The sequence below is a fragment of the Branchiostoma belcheri genome, unplaced genomic scaffold (genome assembly GCF_001625305.1).
Source record: "Branchiostoma belcheri isolate BF01 breed outbred unplaced genomic scaffold, Haploidv18h27 scaffold42, whole genome shotgun sequence".
NCBI classification, from domain to species: Eukaryota; Metazoa; Chordata; class Leptocardii; order Amphioxiformes; family Branchiostomatidae; genus Branchiostoma; species Branchiostoma belcheri.
Window position 1 is genome coordinate 1,077,896 of NW_017804043.1, and position 17,931 is coordinate 1,095,826.

At 42.1% G+C, this 17,931-nt stretch overlaps 1 protein-coding gene across 1 annotated transcript; it reads left to right on the forward strand.

Moving 5' to 3' along the window:
* Positions 1-1,950: 1,950 nt before the first annotated feature.
* LOC109478100 (sushi, nidogen and EGF-like domain-containing protein 1) lies at positions 1,951-11,638 on the forward strand. The gene is made up of 8 exons (XM_019779585.1): positions 1,951-2,058; positions 6,646-6,792; positions 7,363-7,665; positions 8,434-8,571; positions 8,940-9,111; positions 9,467-9,638; positions 10,401-10,541; positions 10,920-11,638. The coding sequence occupies exons 1-8, from the start codon at positions 1,999-2,001 to the stop codon at positions 11,053-11,055; spliced, it is 1,269 nt and encodes a 422-aa protein (XP_019635144.1). The 5' UTR covers positions 1,951-1,998; the 3' UTR covers positions 11,056-11,638.
* Positions 11,639-17,931: the final 6,293 nt, after the last annotated feature.

Below are 17,931 nucleotides of genomic sequence, written 5' to 3' on the forward strand. Positions count from 1 at the left end.
TATGGTTGACGTGACACAGGGTAATTTCACCACAGGGCCCAATTACTTTACCCGCACTAGAGACCTGTGCCTCTGGGCATCCAGTCTACCTCTCTCTCTCTCTCTCTCGCACACACACACACACAAACAAACACAATGTTTAACACGGCTGAAAAGAAGATGGCCCTTATGGAACTAACCGTTCCGTTCGAACAAAACGCTCAGACAGCAGTAGATAGAAAAATGGCCAAATATGAGCATATATTATTTCAATTTAAATTTGATTTAAACGTAACTCAATATGCTGTTGGGTGACGTTGAAGGGCGGTTATACCGGCTATAAAGATACATTATCCGATGGCATACACAGATGTCCCCAAAACTAGTCCATTTTATACTCTTGCGAGCAAATGTGCCCCTGGCAGTAATGGATTACGTGCGTAGAGCAAACTGCAAACAACTATTGTATACCATTAACTATTTGGGCCAAAGTATCTGAAGTCTATGGATAACATCCACTGTACTCTCAAAATTTAATGACAAAGCACGACAAGAAAGTAAGATACTTTAGGCAAACCCTATTAAGTCACTTCTTTTAACTCAAATGTAACTCAATATGCGGTTGGGTGGCGTTGAAGGGCGGTTATACCTGCTATAAAGATACATTATCCGATGGCATACACAGATGTCCCCAAAACTAGGCCATTTTGTTTTATTTTGCGGGCCTTGACCCATTGGCAAATGTGCCCCTGGCAGTGAAAAATTTCGGTCGTAAAGCAGGCTGCAGACAACTATCGTTAAGTAAACACGCCTCAGTGAGCAGCTAAAAAAATTGTGTCATTCATTTTGTAACCATCAGCGAATGTTTGTCACACTAATGTGATTCGTCAATTTTCAAAATAGAGAACATTTGGCATGGGCATGAGAAGTAGGTACCTAGTTAGATAACGTATGGCAAATGTGCCCCCGTCAGTACAAGGTTACGTGCGTACAGTAACCTGCAGACACCTATCGTTAAGTAAACACGCCTCAGTGAGCAGCTAATAAAACTTTGTATCATTCATCCTTCTTGTAAGCATCAGCGAATGTTTGTCATACGAATGTGGTTCGTTAATTTTCAAAAAAGAGAACATTCGGCATGGGCATGAGAAGTAGGTACCTAGTTAGATAACGTATGGCAAATGTGCCCCCGTCAGTACAAGGTTACGTGCGTACAGTAACCTGCAGACAACTATCGTTAAGTAAACACGCCTCAGTGAACAGCTAAAAAACTTTGTATCATTCATCTTTCTTGTAACCATCAGCGAATGTTTGTCACACTATTGTGGTTTGTTAATTTTCAAAATAGAGAACATTTGGCATGGGGATGAGAAGAAGGTACATAGTTAGGTAACGTATGGCAAATGTGCCCCTGGCAGTCAAAGATTGCGCGCGTGATGCCGTACAGTAACCTTCACCTATTGTAAAGTTAACACGCCTCAATGAGCAGACAAAAAACACAGCATTCAAATGCAGCCGCTTGACTTAGACAATGACTAGACATAGGATTAGGCAAGGACTTTGCACGTAACTTCATTAAGGATGTGAGAAAACGTCTTTGCAATATTTTAAATCAACTACTTAACTGAAAAACAGTGCAATTAAATGCAGCCACTTGACTTCAATTGTGATTGACATCAAATTAGTGAAGGACTTCGAACATAACTTAATTGAAATGTGTGATCATATCGGTGCAATATTTTTATATCAACCACTTGTTTCAAAAATTGTTTTATTTCCATTTCATTTCTTGCCGTCATCCGTGAGATTTGTCACAGCACTATTTCAAATACTGTTTGTCGTATTTTTGACCCTTAATATTAACTGTCACTTTTTTCTTCTCTTCAAGAACACCCCTTGGCATATTTTTGAGTGGTACGCTCCAAGGCCCACCTTGATCCGTCTCTAGGCTCAAGTAACAGTCAACTTTCTGAACAGCGAATCGACAAGACGCGACAAGACACGACAAGACGCGACAAGATGTGGCGACTTGTTCTGACCGCGTTTCTGCTGGGTTCTCTGGCGGTGACTTCGGCTCAGGTAGGCCCACTCTCTGTTTTCCCCTGGATTAATTAACTTGTGTCCATTTTTTTGACAATTTGTGGTTTAAAAATTTTAATTTATCAGTCAAATCTACATAGTAAGGCGCGCTATAAAATTCAGATATTTCGCCTATGGGTTTTTACAAGTGACCAACTTCGACGATACAAAATTGATAAAAGAATGCATGAGAGAAACAAACAACAATGAAATGTTTGAGTCCGGAGTAAAATCTACAATGAAGGTTGAAAAAAATAAAGATTTACCGGCTAGTTCGCTTTTTACGCCCTCTTGTATTTTTTGGGCGTCCGGTGGAGAAGTGAACTTCTACTTTACCGGCAAATATTTTTATCCGTCCGGTACAATCTGAAAACGGGCGTGTTTCTCGATTATTGAGCATCAAATTTCTCGTTGTTGTGCACACGACTTCTCAAACTACTCTTTTTCCAAAGATACAATGCCATATAGAATACAACACGGTGAATTCCGTATCACCCGAGGTACCGGCCCGACCGCGGGTCGGATCGCCCGACGGCCGAAGAGATATCCAACTCGCCCACCAGAGAAAACACGCCTTTCAATGCGAAAATAAAAGTAGAGCACTTGTACTTTTAACGGAATTGTGACCAAAAACTGCACCGTCTTCCAAGTGTAGAATCGTTTTGAAACACTTCGGACTTATTAGTCTGGCGTTAGAGGGCGTACATTTGACATTCTAGTAGTTTACTCTTACATGCTGATACTAGCCATTCGATAAGTAAACAAACAAGTTATCATATTCATTGTGATATTTAAGGTTGCGTCTACTATAGGTAAAAGTAGAGTACAATCTTTCTTCACTGGACGGAGCTCTTTGTGTTTTTCCCAAACTTTCTTGAGGTATATACATTATATTTTAGCGCTCCATGTTTAGCGCTACATGTACAGTAGCGCGCTACAGTTGCCTTGCTTGAAATTTGTTCATGCGGACACTAGTACTCGTAGGCCACGCCCCGAACCGACCCTCACAGCCGGACCAAAGCTTTTAGAACACCGGGCCGGTCCTTTTACCCAGCTAGCCCACAACCCCCCAAATTAAGATTATCCGCTTCTAGATTTTTCAAAGGGAAGCTGGGGGAAGGGAGGAACCATAGCTTGTTCTAACCTCCTTCGCAGACTTGTGGGGCGGCGGCGTTATTTTTTTCGCGGGGAGCGACGCGAGTTATGCTGCGGAAAAACGGATTTGCCGCCGAGGGATTTTGCCGGAGAGAGATATGGTTTCACCGCCCAAAAAACTTTCTCCCTGGCAAAATCCCTCGGCGGCAAAACCGTCCCTCCGCGGCATAACTCGCGTTGCTCCCCACGAAAAAAAAATAACGCCGCCGCCCCACAAGTCTGGGAAGGAGGCTATAAATGCTGCACGACAAATCCGCGGCTGTCCTGAAATGCACCCAGTTTGTTGGATCCGTACAGGTACGTTAGAGACCTGCTTGACTTTTGTACAGAAAACTACGTACTTTGTTGCTGAAATCTTTAATCATATACCTTCAATCCACTAGTTAGTTGGCCTAGTGGTACATGGTTAGCGCCAGTCGAACCTAGCTCCCCTAGCTAAATCCCCTAGAAATTCTTGAATTTTTTGGCCAATGGACATTGTGTTTAGCAAGACTCTATCCTATCCTTGAATCTTCACAAGTACGACAGGACCGGCTTGACTTTGACACAAAACTACTTGTTGCTAAAACCATCAACCATATACGTACCAGGCTGTTTTGACTCGGCCCAATATTGAAAAAATCTAGACGCACACATGCGCGATGATTTTCGTACATATTAAGCTTTTTTTAATCAGCAGTTAAAAACCTCAGATTTTGGGGGCCCGGGACACGGCGAGCCGACGGTAGTTGTTTAGAAGGTTGGTGTTTTTGGTATATATTTTGTCGTTGCTGAGTAAATTTGGTGTTTGGGCCGAGTTGACCAGGTCGGTGGGCCGAGTTGACTAGATTTGTGATGGGCCGAGTTGACAGGGCGGTAGGCCGGAGTTGACTAGATTTGTGATGGGCCGAGTTGACCAGGGCGGTGGGCCGAGTTGACCAGGGTGGTGGGTCGAGTTGACCAGGGCGGTGGGCCGAGTTGACAAGATTTGCGGTGGGCCGAGTTGACAAGATTTGCGGTGGGCCGAGTTGACCAGATCTGCGATGGGCCGAGTTGGTAATGGTCCGAGTCGTCCTGATTCGAAGTGAACTAAACGAGTCGAATAATTTGCCAGAAAGCTACAAATGTAGTCTCTTATACAAAGGTAGGCGCGGCTTAAATCTGGTCAGACTGATCCCAAACGTCAGCAAACCTTGGTCTGCTGTCTGAATCACTCGCATCGGCGGATCTAGAGGGGGGCGCACCCGGCGCGCGCCCCCGCCTGAGGTAAAGGTCCTGATTCTAAATGTGGCCAAGCCAACCTTGATCTGCTGGTGTGAAGGTCCGCACTCCGCTGTACCTCAGATGCGTTGTGATACTAGTAATTACCCTAGGCCCGGCGCCGTAAACTCTCCGCCCGGCCCGTCGCCTTACGACTCTGGCTCGGAGGGTAAGCCAGGCACCTCCCAACCGTAAGCTACCTTAACTAATCTCCAAGCAGATCCCTATCGGTGGCAAAAAGACAGTATCAAATTGGCCAGGCAGTATCCATTAGCCAGAGAAGGTCCGCGGCCACCGACGGGTCTATCGTGGTTGGGTCTTCGGGGCTCGAATAGTTTTCAGGTGGGGTCGTGTGGCGTAGCGGCAGAGTGCGCGTCTCGGAACTAAGAGTCCCGAGTTCGAGTCCTGACATGCCACTGATCTTGTGCCCTTGGGAAAGGCACTTTACACGACTTTCCTCACTTCGCTCAGGTGTAAATGAGTATTGTCCTGTCATGTATTTGTCCCCTGTGTTGGTGGCGGCATTAATATAAGTTGAAAAAACTTGAGTGTGTCGTCACCACGTCTGCTGATTACATGTTGGAATAAAAAAAAAAGTTTTCCCCCGTCCAGCTTAACGGACCGCCCTGTAGGGTTATTATGCCTGTGATAGAATTTGGCACACCGGGAGTTTAGCTCGTGGTAGGGTTAATCATTCTCCCATCGTGAAAAAACCTACTGGGCCTGGCGGGAAGAGCTTTAGCAGGAGGGTATCTGAAAAACTGAAGTTCTGCAGTGCCGATGCATTGTCGTCCGGGTGAAAGTTCCATTGGCTTATAACAGGCCCTACTTATCTCGACCATTTTGCAACCTTTTTTCACGCTGTTGAAATTAAGAACGGCGAAAATACCACTTAATTATGAATATGGTACCAGTGACAGGGAAAGAACAAAACAACCTACACGACATTTGTACCGTCTAAGCTCGCCTGGACGTTACAAGAAATTCTGGCAAACATCTCTAGAACATTCTTCAATTTTGCTAGCCACCAAAGCTTCAATCTACTGGGACTTGATCTGCTACCCACTCCCTGATAATCTCCAAGCAGATCTTTTGGTAGGGGTAAGACAGTATCAAAGTGGCCAGTCTGTAACCATTTCCCCAACAAGTTGGTGGTGGTAGCGACAAAAAAGGGCCATGTATAAAAAGCAAACGATCTTCCACCATCAACCTCTGTTTGGAGAGTAACTCCCAGTTAGACCACATAAGATGACCTTTCTATAAGTTGCATGACAATTTAATTGGCTAATTATCTCGTCCGCCCACTTAACATAATCGAGCTCGGAGGGGAAAGCCTTGAAGTGACAAGGCTAGACAATAGGGAGAGAAGGTATCACTTTCTGCTTGGGTCAACAGACTGACTAAGTCCATTGATGTGCTAAGGGTAGAAGGCAACCGCTACAGTTGCCTTCTGATTATCAGTAAATTATGAATGTCCTTGTCTGGTCCCGCAGACGTCACAGGTAACCTTTTGAATGTTCCTTTGAACAGGGTAAGGTCGTTAGAGATTGTCCAACCGTCAGTGGTGCCTTTGTTCTGTGCGCAGGGCGTCAGAATTGATTGATTCGGAGTGCAGTTAGTCAGGTTAAGAAGGGCGTTTGTCCTTTGAAGAATTACTTACACTTTTTGAATGTGACCCGAGGAGGCTAAGGTTGCACAATGATCTTTTTATCTGGCCACCTGGTACTAGCTATAGCCGACCGTGCCCTCCCTGGATTCTTTTCGGTACCGGGAGAGTTACTTGTCCGCCGAGGTTTGTAAGCGCAGTCCGGGATTTCTTTTTATACAGGTGGACTTCAGTTACCCCTGGCAAGTCTTTATACTATAGTTCATGTCTAATGTTGCATAGTTTGTGGACATGTATTAATTAATCTTTAGTATGTATAGACATTTTACCTGATGTACACATATTATTCTATTGTAGTTCTATTTAAGATGATTTTAGTTGTTATAATTTTAACAACAAAGTGTTTTAGCTGTATAGTCCTTGCTGTATTTTGCTACGGGCCTATTTTGGCGAAAAAGCAAAGAAAATAAAGTCAAGGCCTGGCACAGATGTAGTCAAAAACGTCATGTTGTGGAATGACAAGTAGTCAGAAAGTTATACACGAACAATCATTATCGTGGAAATAATTGATCTGTTTTGCCTCTCAGATCACCCCAGTGACCAATGCTGCCTTCTACCCGTACGGACCCGGTACTGCAGACATTCTGGACCCGGCCGCTGACGACAGCACATCGGGAGCTCAGGCCCTCAGCACCGCTTTCCCGTTCTTTGGAGGTTCCTTCAATGAACTTTACGTAAGTGTGCCCTACCATGTGGAAAGGGTGATATGGCCAAATCACAGCCATGGGTTCATTTTGATATATGCCTGTTTGTTTGTTTGTTTGTTTGTTTGTTTGTTTGTTTGTTTGTTTTTCGCGACGCCTCAGGGGCGAGCCTAATGGCATGGCATTGTGTGCAGTCTGCAAGAGTTGTATTCTAGGAATTGTACAGGAATGTGTCCATAGATATGTATTTGTTTAAGCACGATAACTCAAGAAGCTATGGGTGGATTGTCATAAAACTTTATTGAAGGGTAGGTCCGGTTTTGGCCTCAAAACGATTAGGCCTTTGGCCCCCTAGCGGCTTGCTATGGTGCTGCAGCGGAACTTATAGCTTTCAAATCACGTGATTTGAATATGCTAGAGTCACGGATTTTGGATGGTAGACAGCTTTTGTGATAAGGAAAAAAATATCATAGGTTTGGGCCCCCTTCACCATCAGATGTTATCCCTTAAACAGCTTTCCATCAATCTGTACCGCATTAAAATCACATGTATAAAGTAAATGTTTTTATTTTGTGGCTAAGTCCTCGGTGTTTTCCCCAGGTCAATACCAACGGTGACATCTCCTTTGGAGGCGCGGTAACAAGTTACACACCCACTCCGTTTCCAGTGACGAACAACAGGGTCCTCGCCGTTTATTTCACGGACGTCAAGACAAGCTACTCAACCCGGGCTGGTTACATTTACCATCGGGAAACAACCGACGCTGCTATATTAACCAGGGCAACCAGCGACATCCAGACAGCCTTCCCCACCAGTCAAGGAAGCTTCGTGGCGACCTGGGTCTACATCGCGACCTGGCACGAAGTTGGGCTGTATGGCGCAAGCGGAGACGGTGTTAATCTTGTAAGTTCTTTTTTTTTCATTTAAAAAGTGTGACGTGGGATCCAATGCCCACTCTGGGTTACAGTAGTCTAGTTCTTCCGTAAATAAAAGAAACCTGTCATTCACCGAATTGACTATCATATATTTTCCCTGTTGCCGCTGCTATAAATGACTTGCTTTAAAATAAGATTAAAATAAGATTATATGGCCACCTCCAAAGAATGGACAGTGAAAAGTGGCCAAGAATGATCATCACAATGGATGTGGAAGGCCAAAACCCACATAGGCGTCCAAGGAAGAGATGGCTTAACAACATAAAGAAGGACTTCCATCATCTGCATACATAACATCAACCCACAGGACAGAGGCATATGGTGGGCTGCCACCAAGCCTCAGCGTCAGTGTGCAAGCACATCCAACCCTCGGTGCACGGGGAACAACTGAAGCTAAACCGGATAGTGAGTGAGTGAGTGAGTAAGTGAGTGAGTGAGTGAGTGAGTGAGTGAGTGAGTGAGTGAGTGAGTGAGTGAGTGAGTGGGTGGGTGGGTGAGTGAGTGAGTGAGTGAGTGAGTGAATGAGTGAGTGACAGTGGGTGAGTTAGTGACTAAGTGAGTCAGTGAAAGTGAGTGAGTCAGTCAGTGATGTAAATGTATGCTAAGATGCCTCATTCACACATTCAGTACTGTATCTGTATCAGTAAAGCCGGTATAACCGCACTTCGGCGCGACACACCAGCTTACTGTGACACTGTGAGGTAAACAATCATACATCAGTTTCTTACATCTCTAGAGAAACACGTTTCAACTGGTGCTGATCACGGATGGCTGCAAGTCCTTCACCCTGTTTAACTACGACCGGATCGACTTCTTACAAGGGAGTACCAACGACGGAGATGGAACTACTGGTACTGGACCGAACCCTGCGCAGGTATTTGTTTGTTTATTGTTTGTTTGTTTATTGGTATCCACCCCAGTGTTGCAAGTAATTGATAGAGCACGTTTTGAGGCTGAATGGGATACTTGGATATAGAGCTGCCCCGCCCACCGACAGTTCTATATCCAAGTATTCAGCTTCAAAACGTGCTCTGTCTAACCTAGGGCACTTCTAGGTCCCCGAATGATGATCAGCTTCATCCACTAGTACTTGATTTTGATCCTTTTGTTTGGTGACACTTATTGTTACGTCTTTCAAAGGTTTGATTGACCCTCCATATCTATGACTTGTCCATATCCATGATTTTGAAAGAGATCTCAAAATGGAGTTAACATGTGGTCTGTCTTTTCTTTTGCTTAAAGGTTGGGATCAACGGAGGGGATGGGATCCACTTTTCCCTTCACCCGTACTCCAGGACCACTGATCTGTACGACCTGCCAACATGGGTCGATCCGGGTCCGGAGACACCGGGACCTGCCGGACGTTGGTATCAGAGGACTGACCTGGCTCTGGTCGGAGACGGCCCAGTACTAAGTACGATATCTCCTGCCTTGTTACCTTCTTGTTGTTCTTGTCGTTGTTGGTGGTGTTGGTGTTGTATCTGTATCTGTATTGCCGGTATAACCGCCCTTCGGCGTAACACACCAGCTGTTGTGTGTGTGTGTGAGAGAGAGAGAGAGAGAGAGAGAGAGAGACAGACAGACAGACAGATAGAGACGTAGACAATGTGTGTGAGAGAGGGGGGCTCTGTGTGTGAGAGAGAGAAAGAGAGAGAAAGAGAGAGAGAGAGAGAGAGAGAGAAAGCGACAACAAAATAGGCCAATTCAAATTACCACCAAAAGGAAGTGTTCTGTTTCTAACAAACATTTTTTCCACATCGACATTGTAGCCTGCCCCTCCGGGTGGCGTATGCGTGGTGACATCTGCCTCAGGCTGAACCACAGGCCCGCTGATTATCCCACTGCAAAATCGGTCTGCGAGGAAAACGGGGCGGGAATCTGGAACATCCGCAGCCAGGAGGACAACGAGTGGCTGGTCGGACACCTCACTAGCTACCTCGGGTAAAGAAACAGCCATCCTGGCTATTATGTCATGTCATGTAAGGTTTATTGCGCAACAATTGTAGCAGGTACAATGTGTGGCACATAATATGGTTGTACGGGTCTGGCAAAATTCTACAGGTTCTATGGGTTGGTCGGACACCTCACTAGCTACATGGGGTAAGGAAACATCTATCCTGCCTATTATGTCATGTAGGTGGCGTCGGTGGCGCAACGGTTAGAACGTTGGACTCGGAACCAAGGGGTCCCGGGTTCTATACTCACAGTCACTTTGGGAAAGGCACTTAACACGACGTCCCCGCCTATCCTGCCTATTATGTCATGTAGGTGGCGTCGATGGCGCAACGGTTAGAACGTTGGACTCGGAACCAAGAGGTCTCGGGTTCTATACTCACCGTGGCCCGACGTTGTGCCCTTTTTAAAACACGACTTCCCCGCCTATACGGTGGAGTGAGGCCCACCGAGCCTCTTAGGCTAATCTGTCTAACTGTATGCCAAAAACACACTACGGATTTGGTGCGCCGATGTGACAACATCTGCACCCAAGAGGTCCCGAGTTCGAACCCTGCCATTTTTTTAGATTTAAAATCATTTCTTCTTTTAGGAAAGACCGGTTGATGAAACATTAGTCCAATTTAGGCCACCAAGTTACCAATTATTTGAGTCATACATCGTCATCACACCCACGCCACTCCAACAGCTATTCCCATCTTGGCCCCAGCTTATTTAAAGCATTTCTTCTTTTATTATCATTGATCACAGCCGCACTGGGAAAGGACGCGGTGTGTGGAATGGCCTGACGGATGAAGAGACCGAAGGCGCGTGGATGTGGGCGGACGGAACCGCGTATGACTCAAGTGGCTACTCCAACTGGGCTGAGAATGCCGTGGACGTTAACAACGGGTGAGGAAAGAACACAAACTTTGTTTATTTTTTTATGAATGAATGAATGGATGAATGAATTATGAATGAACGAATGACATAAACGGCTATTCCAACCGCACTGAGGGTTAAGAGGCTGTTAACAACGGGTGAGGAAACAACACACAAACTTTATGAATTAATGAATGCATTAATTAATAAATGAATTAATAAATGCATGCACATAGACAATCACATCACACACACACTTTAACAAGGAAATTTTCCTCTCTCCCTGACCCCCCCCCCCCAACACACACAATTTCAATTAAACACATCCATATGTGATACAGTTTTTGCTACAGCAGAAGATTTTTAACTTTATTCTGACAATGATTTTTTCCTTGATGTATTCTCTAGGTTTCGGAACTGTGTCTACATGGACAAGGGTTTAGGTTGGCAGTGGTTCGTCCAGAGGTGCGAGAGCACAAAGGAGAGGCATGCTTTCATCTGTGCAAAGCCTGGTGAAGCCGATGAACCCGAATGCACCCCTTAAACATCTCAAAATTTGTCAACAGCCTTGTAGGTTATGAAACAAGTTTGAACTGCAATTTCCAACACAAGAAATTAAACTTACCGAAAGTTTTGACTGTACAACTTCAGTCTTTGTCAAGGAATGGGCAATCCACCGCTTCGGTGATGTCACGCAGATAACACACGTGACTCCGTGAGCAGTGGATCGTAGGTTGCAGAAAGGTCGGTTGGGTAAGTCCAACTTCTTGTGTTGGAAATTGCAGTTCAAACTTGTTTCATAATGACTTCTACCAACGCAATCTAAGTAAATCGGGACTTAATTTTCCTTAAACATGGCTGAAGGAGTTAGTCGGAAAGTCCCAGTTTACTGACGCGTTAGAAAACAACTTGACAAGGCTGATGACAAAACCATTGCGGACAACTATTCCGTTTCAAAGTATCGGTGTAAAACATAGCCTTGTGAGCAGGATGCTAAAATACCTTGCAGGCTCAAACTACGATCGTGCCATATATACCGAAGACTCTCAAATGGTAACACACAGCTTTCTCTGCTAAGCATTTTAGGGAAAGAGCAATTGGGCTCACTACAAGTGGAGTAGCCCCCTGCTGTAATGCTTGCTCAACTGTGTGGAAATAGATCTAGAGATTGGCAAAAGAACGCGTTAACAATTCTTAAACCCAGTTTCAAAACACCCATCCGCTCGGAGGCCTGCACAGGAGGCTAACCAACCTATGTGGAATTATAGGTATGGAGAGGACTTATAATTAAATTCTCTAATTTAGCTCTGTTTAATAGAGCCCACTCATTTACAAAGTCACTCATTCATTCCTCCATTCCTCCTGCAAAATACGCTTCGCACCAACCAGGCTGCGATTTCAGGACAATTCAGAGCTGGATAGTAAGATTGCTTTTCCCCAACTAATACTTGAAACGGAATAGTGGTCGAGTATTTACAATTTCCCAACCCGTTTACAGTTAAAACTTTAGATCCAACAAAAAGACGTTCTCTCACCTAGAGCTTTTGACCAGTCACTCTGGTCTTCCTCAGTAGACTGACCCAGTGAGGCTTGCCACATGGCTTCTTTGAAGTGTGAGGTCAACACTGGGTCAAAGGTACATGTATCTGGTAGGTGATTTCCCAACCTTTTCTACCCCCAGTGATGCCACTAGAGGCCTCAAGGACCACGCAAAAATGCACGAAGAGACAGACGTCAAAAAAGAGAAAAACACAGAGAAGATTTTGAATTTTTGGCTAGGAAAATCTAAATTCAACGTCCCTTGCAATACAAGTTTCCTTTCCGACTTGCCCCTAATAAATACAGTAACGGGATTGCGTGTTATCTTGCATGTACTTTGCACTAAGTTTTTAACGAAATTACCCAAGAGGGGGGACCTAATTTTCAACATCTTTTTTTATTGTATACCAAGTGTATAAGGTATAAAAGTCTGTGGTGGAATCACTCTATAACTATTGGATATAACCAATATCTTAAAACTACTATGTAGGCATCCTTTCATAGTTGATATGAAGGAAAATGTAATTGCATCATTTGGGGCTGCTACTCAGGACGGACTTAGTTCAACCTGCTTTTCTAAACAACTCTGTATTTTGTAACATTTATGAACTCCATGAAATTACTTCATAAGTATTAAGGTGGACTATTTGACAAGTTTTTGTGGTCATGTTATTAATATCATTAAAAAAACTTTCTGTTTTTAAGGTGTGATGATGGATTCTAGTGAAATCAAGTCAAAGTTTATTGTACCATAGTTAAATCAGGTATAGTGTATGGGAAATAACATAGACTGTTCACAGCTATAAACTATACTTATAACTAAACTTATAACAGTGTGTACTAATCTAACATCATTATCCAATACACGGTTAACGGAATAGTATGGTTTACATAATTAGTACGCAACGGAACGTGAAGTCACCAATGTGTTATGTTAAAAACATTTAAACATTTAGTTGTTGAATGGCAGATGTGGGTTTAAAGCTGACACCTTTTCAACATTTTGGTTCTCTGATTTGTTTTATTTCGCTTCCGTCCAAGATTAAAAACAAACAACGCAAATTATAACCATTTAACTGTCCAGCATTCATGCTGTCAGTTATTTTGTTGGAAATCATGGAAAACATCCTCTCTAAACGACCCAGTCAAACATTGTATGATTAACAGACTGTCCCATAATGTGCATTTATGGCACAAATGTCATCAATTAAAGTTCAGGAGAAAACTTGGTCAAAGAAAATTTGTTCAAAGTTGTTGAAATGTCAGTTTGGAATCAAATACTATTGTTTGAGCTTTGGTGTTTTATATTCCCCACCTTTCCAATTGATGTCCTCCGAATAAAAACAATTACATATGTACCATGAAATTCAGTAGTTGATGTTACCTAATCGTAAAGTACCAAACCAAAACAAAGGTCTAAGAAGCCACTTTACCATTGTTTAGGTCTGCATCTGCCGTTTGATATGTCATAATAGCGGTAGCTTTACTGTATATATAACAATTATATAACATTATAATACATAATATAAGACGAAACGTATGAGAACTTTAAAGTCTATTTATCTCAATTGATAACAATATCACATGCTGGTACTGATTGAACTTTTCTCCCAATTCAAAATGAAAGAAATCACAAGTACTGAACAAATCTTTTACCTAAAACTAAAACATAAAATGGAAAATATTGCCTATCTATAAAAAAACTCCCTGAAAATGTCCTATGGACGCCAAACACTACATTTATTCTGAACTTTGGTAAAAAAATGAATGTTTTGTGTTAAGTATGTATTATCGTTTATATTCAACCAGTATGTGACATTGTTCTCTTTTCAATCTTACCTCTTTTATTGTTCTTATAATTCTAATTTCTCTTAATTGATTATGTCACACTCCAAACAAGCAACACAATTAGATCTCAGGGCAATTGTACACTTAAATACATTTAGGTATCAGTATTCTGGATAGAGCTATCACAGTAGAAGAGACAGGAAACAGCATTAACAAATATTACAGCTGTTACAGTTTATATATAAGGACTGGGCGAAGTTGGCTCTTCCTGCTTAAGAATATGAAAAAGAGGGGAAAATGATACAAGAAAAAGAGAAACATGATCGAGAAATTTGGAGAAAAGCTTGCACTCAGAAACATCTTTGCCCAGCCCAAATTTTTAAGATTCTCGAAGTGTGACATATCATCTTGTTCTCTTGTAGCAAAGTAGTTACCTCTATTGTCATTTCATGTCTTTGTTTCAGTCTTTGACAATAGATGCCATGAAAAAAAACCTACAACTGTATTTGTCTTCATTGTAAACATAGTCGGCTTGGAAATAGGCAGGCTCAGTTTTGATCTGAGTTTACATGCAAGCTAGCGCACCACCAATGAAAGGACGATACACAATACACAATTACAAATATAATTTAAAAGAAAATTATAAGTTATATAATAAAATAAAATATAATATAATAAAATTATATTTGCGTATCGTGGGGAACCCTTTATTCCAAAATCCTCTCAAGATACTAATGTCGACAGCCACTCTTCAGAACAGGGTTAGGGCACTAGTGCAAGGGTAGGCATAGATGACGTAAAAGGAATGACTTTAGGATACTGGAAACCCGATTTTTCAAACCCAATATTCTAGCCATGACGTATCTACATACTGAGTTGAAACCACACTATCTTAATGTATGTTGACCATCATGGAGCAAATATTCCAACTGACGGAAAATGGTTACTGGAAGAGCCCTGGGTTGATTTTTAGGGTACCACCCATAAAATAAAGAACTCATCTTGAGGCTGGTTTCTGCAGCTTTAAAAGCACACAGATTATCTGAATCAGTGTCCATAATATCACCAGGGTCCATAATATCGCCACCTTGAGAAATAGTGTGCTTAAAGATATTTTTACTGCAACATACTTTTGGTATGCACTCCTTCACACATCAAATGTACATACCTAGGGTATGTTGCAGTAAAAATATCTTTAAGCACATTATTTCTCAAGGTGGCGATATTATGGACCCTGGTGATATTATGGACACAGATGTTATATCTAATATAAAAACATATATACATGTTCAATATTTCGGCTCTACAGATAATATGAACGCAAATAATGCATTGTTGTGGCCTACCGAGGGTCATTGACCCTCAGCACAAAGGTCAACAATACACTCCCACACATACAATGTTGAGGATTGAACATACGAAGTCAATTCAGAGTCTCGTTGTTGGAGACAGATTTGAATATATCTTTACATGTAATGGTCCCCACAACGCAAAAATAGGTGGATATATAAAGGAATGTTTTTTTTTTTGCTATTAGAAAAATGCCGAAACTTGTCATTATCCCACTCGATTGTAACACTATATCAAAGACTTGTGATATCCCTTATTATTTGAATGATTATGATATAGATATGTTAGGTTTTATTCGACATTAGGTCTTATTCAACACACTTATTCTATTGTTGTTACTCTCTTTATGTAGTTTGTCATACATTGTACCATGTGCAATTGTCGTGCAATAAAGTTCTATTAAATGAATGTGTATATTACATTCAAGACCAAAAGTAAAACTTAAAGGAAACTGATATTCCAAATGGCTAACTTGAGACGCGAATGGCCCTTGCAATTGTTTATTTATTGATTGATCTTAAAAACGGTTGGGTGGTACCTTCAGTTTAGGACAACTGATTTCCAAGGTAGCCAGACATAAGACAAAACAAGTTACAAAGGACATACATGTAGACAATCAATTACTTAAACATAGAGATAGTAAATAATATGAACAAAGAGTACAAGTAGTCAATCATTGGAAACAGGACATGTCAACCAAAACAAATAGTCAAAATCATAAGGCATAATCATAGTCCATGTCATTCCAGTCGAAAGATAAGTCAGTCCATGAGGTCAGGGGTCATGTTTGGCACGCCATCAATTTTAATAGTTGCCTAATTGCTGAACTTTGCTCTTATATGAGCAACTCACACTCAGTTGTATACAGTACGTTGTACTTTGTGTTCTGAAAGATGGACTATACACCCCTCATATACAGACCGGTTTAAAGCGGCACTGGCAAGATTGCTGTGCATAGAAACATTCATAGAGCAGCATACGCAACAAAGAGCAGCATAAGCAGCATACGAGAGCAGATTGAAGTTTGCATCCCAAGTGTTTCTTTGTTTGGCCACACCAAGTAAATTTTATGGATGACGTCCTTTGGAGACTCCAAATCTAATGCGAGAGGGCGAAAAAAAAACAAGAAGGGCCCAAAAAAACAAGATGCCTAGATTAGAAATATACTAAGAGACAACAGATGTTAGGACACAAATTGAATGAGGTGACACAGTGTAACAAGCAAGAAGTCTTTTATTCATCATCAAAACAGCAATAAATCAGGTGGAACGGCAGTTGTCGTCCTGTCACATTTTTGCAGGCCTGCAGAAACAAAGCATAAAAGGCAAAATTAGTTGCTGATTAACCCTTTGCATGCATTACTGCATTTCTACCTATGCAAATAGTCTATAGGAGCTTTTGAGAAAGAATATCAATAAAGGTGGAACCAAACAAAATATGTTTAGAGCTATTCTACATAAGTTGCATAATGTATTTATGTAGGTAACAAATGTATGCCTACCTGACAAACAGGGTTTATTGTCTGGTATGCAGCTGAGTCTTCTCTGCCAGTATGGGCAGCATTTCCTCCTCACCGCAGTTCCAGCACACCAAAGGCAGCATCGTCTTCATCACCCCTGACTTCAGTCTGGCTGAATAGTAGCACTGTGCTACTGGTGAAGTGCATGTCACTGCACTACATGAAACAGGTGGAAAATTATGGAACAATAGTCAATTGTGCTAAAATCCAACTCTTCAGAAAAAAAAATTCAACATAAAGGCTTAGGTTATATGTTGTAGTTAAATGTACGTCTTTACTGTCCCCAAAGTGCCTTAAATTTAAAGGGTATATTCTGCAACAATCCATATCTAATGTACCTCACTACACACCTGTGTTGTTATTGCTACATTGTTGTGTGTTCCCAGTCCCAGCATAGGCTGGAAACATCCACTCCTGCTGACCTTGTTCTCCTGATGCTTTCATCATACCTGTATACATGTACAATGTACATGTGAAAAGAAAAGTGAACCTTCTGTTCCTAGTTCACAATGTGTCTTAATGCAATCAAAGAAATGGAAGAGCAGACAACGTTAATAAATTGGATATCAAAGCTAAAATGATGGGGAAAAAGAATTCTTAAGAAAATTTAGACTAACCCCCCCCCAAAATAGTACTTCAAAAAGAGCTTTTAGCTTGAATGCGTAGTTTGTTGACAGCTATAGATGCCAAAATACCTTACACATCCGACTGAAAATTAGCAATTTACGTGCCAAATGTGGACCAAAAATTTAAGAATAAAAAAACACATATTTTGCCAACATCAAGTATAAATAACCAGAAACGAATAAACAATCATAATTATCCATGCAAAACACATGCAAGGAGCCTTGATACATGTATGCATTTATTTTATACTCCCCTTCTAGGAATATTTCACCCTTGTTTTTTCCGTACAAGGTACTCGATTTAAAACAGACTTCTCATACCTCAAAAGCAGTCTTAGGCCTAGGAACAGCTTCAGTCGTAGCAGCTGTCTTGTCGATCACCATACGGATGAAACACCCGAACTGCCGGAGTAAACCTCAATGCCTCTCCCGACCTTCTCGTCATTTGCAGAAGAATATTTGCACTGTCACGGTGTGGCTGATCTTGACAAAACTTGCTTGAAATTGTATGGTCGAAACTCACTCGCCGCTACAAGTCCCTCGTACAGTTGCGCAAAAGTTAGCTCTCCCTGGCCGACATCGAGCGCGTACCAGTCAA